The sequence below is a fragment of the Mytilus trossulus genome, chromosome 9 (assembly GCF_036588685.1).
Source record: "Mytilus trossulus isolate FHL-02 chromosome 9, PNRI_Mtr1.1.1.hap1, whole genome shotgun sequence".
Lineage (NCBI taxonomy): Eukaryota > Metazoa > Mollusca > Bivalvia > Mytilida > Mytilidae > Mytilus > Mytilus trossulus.
Window position 1 is genome coordinate 48419292 of NC_086381.1, and position 6000 is coordinate 48425291.

General features: G+C 33.5%; 1 protein-coding gene across 1 annotated transcript; it reads right to left on the reverse strand.

The window, feature by feature from the left end:
* Nucleotides 1-3419: 3419 nt before the first annotated feature.
* On the reverse strand, nucleotides 3420-5405 carry LOC134683041 (uncharacterized). Its single transcript, XM_063542063.1, has 2 exons — nucleotides 5283-5405; nucleotides 3420-4538 (listed from the first exon to the last, which is right to left on the reverse strand). The coding sequence occupies exon 2, from the start codon at nucleotides 4297-4299 to the stop codon at nucleotides 3442-3444; it is 858 nt and encodes a 285-aa protein (XP_063398133.1). The 5' UTR covers nucleotides 4300-4538; nucleotides 5283-5405; the 3' UTR covers nucleotides 3420-3441.
* Nucleotides 5406-6000: the final 595 nt, after the last annotated feature.

Consider the following 6000-nt stretch of genomic DNA (forward strand, 5'->3'; position numbering starts at 1 on the left):
TTCTGTGGTGCTCAATTATAAAGAATAGACAATAATGGGTAAAATGTTTATAGAATAGAAATGGCATAATTAATAAGGAATACAGAAAGGAAGGACCCAGAGTAGATTATCTCCAGAGGCGGATTTAGGGGGGCCCGGGGACCTGGGCCCCCCTTTTTGGTTGGTTGCTTAAATAGGGAATCACTGAAGCATGAACGGAGCGGGCCCTTCTTAGGCAGTCAGTGGGTCCCCACTTATGAAAATTTCTGGATCTGTCACTGATCTCCCGCCGGTGATTTCATTTCTTCGAACCAAGAACCAGATCTTCAAACACGAATATAAAACATTTAAAAGGTAGAACGTATAAAAATCAAATAAGTATCTAACATAAAGCAACAGGATCGGTTGAGCACAAACAAATATAATTATTTAAAAATCAGACTCCCTCTATTTCATTGTATTGTTTTGCACATTATGACTTTGTACAGTCATTAACTAAATAACAGGAGATACGAAGTTAACATTCCCAAGGATAACCGGTGAATAGAAATATAGTTACTCTTCTCACAACCGGCTGTAACAATCTTGCCAAACTGACTGGGATGTAAAAGTACTGGCAGTCATGGCCACACTCGTTGCAGCTTAAAATCTCTGTGATTTTTGGGGAAAGACGGCTTCAAGCCGTCAATCCCATATGGGATTGACCAGAGTGACACTCCCTCACATCATTCATTTTGTTTTTATACATGTTATAGTGTGGAAAACCCCACAACAAATCTTACTTAGATTGAAGAGAAGTAGACTCAGAAATGAATAGTTTGACTTTAAACACTTTTTTACACATTTCCCTTCTGTTTCTCACGAAATTATCGTACCTTGAACTCTCCTTTACACTATTTACGTTTATTTTACAATCCGGAAAAATTAGTATGACGAGATATTCTAAATATATCCAACCTACATTGTATTTTATAGTGACGTCATTCATGGAAGAAGCAGGGATATCCTTCACCAGTTCACTGGTTATTTAAATCATTCTTAGAGATCGTGCACTAATTACAAATTCGTATTTGTTAAATCTATTATAACATAATATTGTTTACTGTAGATGATTTAAACATCAACATGCAATACTTTAATTTGTAGGTCAACAACTTTCAAAATAAACAAAGATCGTGGGTTTACATGAGACAGGGGAAAGAAACGATTTTGTTACTTTTTTCGGGTCTCACTAATTAGAGACAAGAAGCGTCAAAAAGCGACACGAAGGGTCAAGAAGACTATTTAGCGACAAGAAAAAAATATTCTTCTTGTCGCTTTTGACGCTAAAATTCTTCTTGTCGCTAATTAGTGAGACCACTTTTTTCTGTAAAAATTCTGAGAATCTTCCTCCAATTCAGGAGCACCTCAATTAATGAGTAATTATCCACTAAAATAAAAGTTAATGTATTTAAACACTTCAAATGTGACATTTCATTGGATAAGTAGTCTTCTATTAAAACTGAATTTTGTGTACCTACATAATCATTGTAATGGTTAAAAAAAAAAAAAAAAAAATTTGCATTTTGTAGTTTAAACATATTTATTATTTACAAATATTTCAAAATTAAGATTTGGAAACAAGCTTCACACAGTTTACAACACTCATATTGTTTTTTTTATTAGTACCTGTTTCCCTGTGATGAGAGTTGTAACTCAGAACTTTAACAATGGAAATTTAAAACTGAATAGATTATTCAGTCCACACTTTCTAAAGAAAAAACTTTAAAATCCAAGAGTACTGTCACAAAAAATGGAAAATGGCCCTAGCCTGCAGTTCAGTGGTACACAATCAAGATTTCAAAAAATATTGTAGTTGTCGCGAAATGACAGAATTCAGTTGAGTTTTAGATAATTAGCTATCAACTTTAATCAAATGTTTAGATTTAGAAGATGCAGATCTCTTCCATTGGTCCAAATTGAATCCTAAACTAAGGAAATGAAATTACATAAACAACAATTGATTTCAATATTGTCAACCTTTCTACATGTTCTAGCTGTTCTCTTTTTCATTCTTCATATGAAAACTATCAAAAGATACCCCCCCCCCCCTTTTCCAAAAACATAATTAAATAGAAACAAGGTCCGTCTTTCCCCTCAGAGCTATTCAGCTCTTTGATTAAGTAGGCTGCCTGTTGCAAGGCAAACTTTCTCTATCCAATATAACCTCATTTTCAAGTGGATATTAAAGCCTGTCTGTCATCCCATAATACCTCTATAACAAGACATTCCTAGTGATTAAATACAAAATTGTTTGTCGGAATATGCATGAAGTATTTGCCACTAGACGTTAATCAACCAACAATCAATCAATAAGATGGTAGGTGGCCTGTTGCAAGGCAAAATGTCTGTCCCTATCCAATATACCCTCTTTTTCCAGTGGCAGTCCAAATTTCCCCGACCATCATCCTAGATGGCCTCTATTACAACAACCTACCTATTGTATTTATTGTTAACTTAAATATGCATGAAATACTTGCCACTGGACGTTAAGCAACCAACAATCAATTATGGTACACAAACAAACAATGGTTAACAAAAAAAAAGGTACCTAGGAGAAGAGTATAACAGTCATAAACAATATGTCTATACAAAATGTCAATCCAAGTATACAAGTTGCTAATATATTTGAAAGTGTTATCAAAACAAATTTGAATTACCGAATTGATAATCGACAAAAGTATCCAAAAAAATTCTAATGACAAGAGAATTGAAAAAATAAAAAATAATATCCCATAATTAAGAAAACATATTGAACACTTAACTCCCTGCTCACAAAAGAATGCTCTGAGTCAATAGAACACGAAAGAAAACATGTTTATGAGAAGAAAATATTTTTATGAGTGACAAAAACAGAAATTTTGGTCTTTATAAACGATGTCTTTTTTTTATACATTTTACGAATACGTACTTAAAATTTGCCCAAATTTGTTAGAAATGCGGTTTTCTGACATTGCACCCGCTTTAGCATTGTTGTCGTAAACCATCAATGTATTTCATACGGATCGTACACATGTGGGTTTATTCATGTGCACGTTACTTTTTATAAATTGGTGATCTCTTTATAAACCAACAATGTCCAAACTAACGTTTGCTTTCTTTTATGTTGTTTACTTGTGTGTGGTTGTTTTTAATTTATTTTATGTTGGTTCATATTTTCAAACTTTTACGTTCAAACTTCGGAAGGTATTTTAGTAGATCGGGACAACCTGTATTGCCAAAATTATATCAACTACCATATTACCATCAACCTATTTCCGCTCGTCAACTTAAAAGTTAACGTAACAAAACATTTCACTGTGTCTGTCCCGTGTCTATCTCATATATTTCGTGATTAACTTTTTTTCATAAAAAATAATAATATGCAAAACCGCATACATAACAAAATTTTCAAGATCAAAACATTTTAAGAAGCATTTTTATTCATACATCTATGATTATCAACTTTCTTTTAAGATGGCCAAACAATTTTAGCAGATGTCCGAAAGAAATTCTTGTTGCAAAGTCAGCATGTAAAGGGTGAAAGTTAAGTCGTTTCTCAAGAATCAAGTCACGTGCAATTGCCACGGGAATATCTCTCGAGACGGTCTCAGATAGAAATACAAATGGTGTTATACATCCGGGCAACACATGCAAGTTTTCCTCAACTTCTACTTGTGATGCAAAGGAAAAGTTCCTGTGAGCTTTAAGTTTGTATTTAAGTTGTCGAAGAAGCACGTTGCTTTCCTCTCGACAAATAAAGAAGTAGAATTTGCCTTTTCTATCTTTTAGAAACAAGTTCTTGCAATACACAGTTTGATCAGAGCTGTTACGGTCTGACTTAGGTTTGTAGTTAACAGTCTCAGTAAAAATACTATAGTTTTCTAAGTTTTTAAGAAGTTCCTTCCCTTCGTCTGGTAAATCACCGGGAAAGACTGAGGATTTTAGGCTTATCTTATTAGATAGGACTACCTCTTCGTCGCTTGAAGATGTTGATTCATCTGTTTCGCTGATGCTGTCGGAGCTTTCGGAATTATTTGTAGAAGACTGGTTTAGATTTGGTAAAGTAGTTTGTGGTGATGCGATGTTTTCGCTAACGTTTTGTTTTCGGTATGGTAAATCAGTTTGTGGTGAAGTGATGTGTTCGTCCATGTTTTGTCCTATGGGCTTTGTTGAAGTTTCCATCAGCCACATAGTTAAACGACGGAGTGCTCTTTGAAGATGAGGTCGATAGATGATGAAAGCGGTAACTCCGGAGATGAGGCCAGCGGCCAACATCCCGGATTTAGCGTGTCGATCCATGGTGGCGGCATATTTGGTGCCAACCCTGGAAGGTCAGCCGACATGAACAACCTACGTTGGCCAATGTTGCATATCAGGATACATTCTCAAACTAACCATTTGGTTAGTCTGCTATCCATTTACTTTCTGATGGTCATATTTTGAATAAACCTCCACATTTGGACAATTTAGTAATGCTTCATTTCAGCATTTTCTGGACAGTGATGCATTTGTAACTGCACTCACAAATACATTAATATCTATAAATAAAGAAAAATATATATTATTATCTACATAACTGGCACTGAACTTTGAAAATTGTTAAATCATCATTGAGTGATATTAAAATGCTGATATAAATATGATTTTCCAATTAATTCTGTTCGGTGACTATAAATATATGAATAAGTAAAGAATGGTATACAAAACAATGTATACATCTGTCACGTCCCTAGCGGGTAACCATCAATGGCCTAGCGGGTAACCACCAATGGAATATACCACCCAAAGAACATTAGGCCTATGACTCAGTTTACGGTCACTCTACTGCTCTCTCTTGCTCCCTTAAACAATGGTAAAGGTTAGTGTCTAAATCCCATTTAAGGTTTTCTTTAATTCCCCAATCCCTCATCGAAAAAACAAATGTATACAAACTGTGAAATTTCAAACGAAACCCACTTGCCAAGAGATATTTCTACTACTTTTTGAACAATTATATGATCCCCTCTCCCCAATGTTTCCATCTCTGAAAAATCATTCTACGACAGTCACGGTACGACACTTCATTCATACGAAAGAAAGCTCCAAACTTAGTTGCGCAGTGTGTAGCCTATCATGGTTGTAAACGGGTAGATAAAACTGTTAAGTTTTTAAAAAATGATGCAGTTTTTTTTCTCTGACGGCCGTGATATATGTGTTATTAAACTAGAAGTATTATTTTTAGAAAACCTGTTAATTAATTATTCATTTTCATATAAATTAAGTAAAGAATAATATTGCCCTACCTTTGTCTCACTTTAGTTCTTTCGAACAATCGGCTGCTTTATTTTTATTTTTTAAGCGTTCATTTTCGTCTTTTTTTCTGCCGTATTAAGATATAATGTTATTAACAACAAAGTTGTTTATATTTATAATAAATTCGAAATCTATTTTTAGAATATGTAAAGTAAATGAAATTTTATTATCGACCTGCTACAATAGTAATTAATAATACGCTATGATACTGTCATATATATGAAGATAATGTAAAATCTAAAAAAAATACACAGGATACAATTTCAATTGGAAGCGTAAAAAAGTCATTGTTAATTTGTTTTTATACCGAGAAAATTATCTTTTACTTTCAGATTCGACATACACGGTAATTTCTATTAATAGACATAATATTACTTTGTATTTCATCAGCAAAAGTATGACCTAGGTATTGACCCTTGTTGCTAAATGATCAGCTGATTTGTTTTATAAAAAATATATGTCAGTGAATTGCGAGACCTAATTTAAATAGATTGATTCTTTTATTCAAGTTATAAGAGAAGTATATAGCCCAGCTCGATAATCATGACTCATGATGAGGATATTTACAGTTTTTATTTTTATTTTAATTCCAAGTTCCAGCTATTGATTCTGTATTTTGATTGTGAAAGACCTCATTAAATGACAGAAATGGTACTTTTCACAATTTTTTTTATATTTTAAAATGTTCTATTTCCTACCGGTGGCAGA

Coding starts and splice junctions, on each gene's coding strand:
- LOC134683041 (XM_063542063.1), bottom strand. CDS start 4,299: ATGGATCGACACGCTAAATCCGGGATGTTGGCCGCTGGCCTCATCTCC.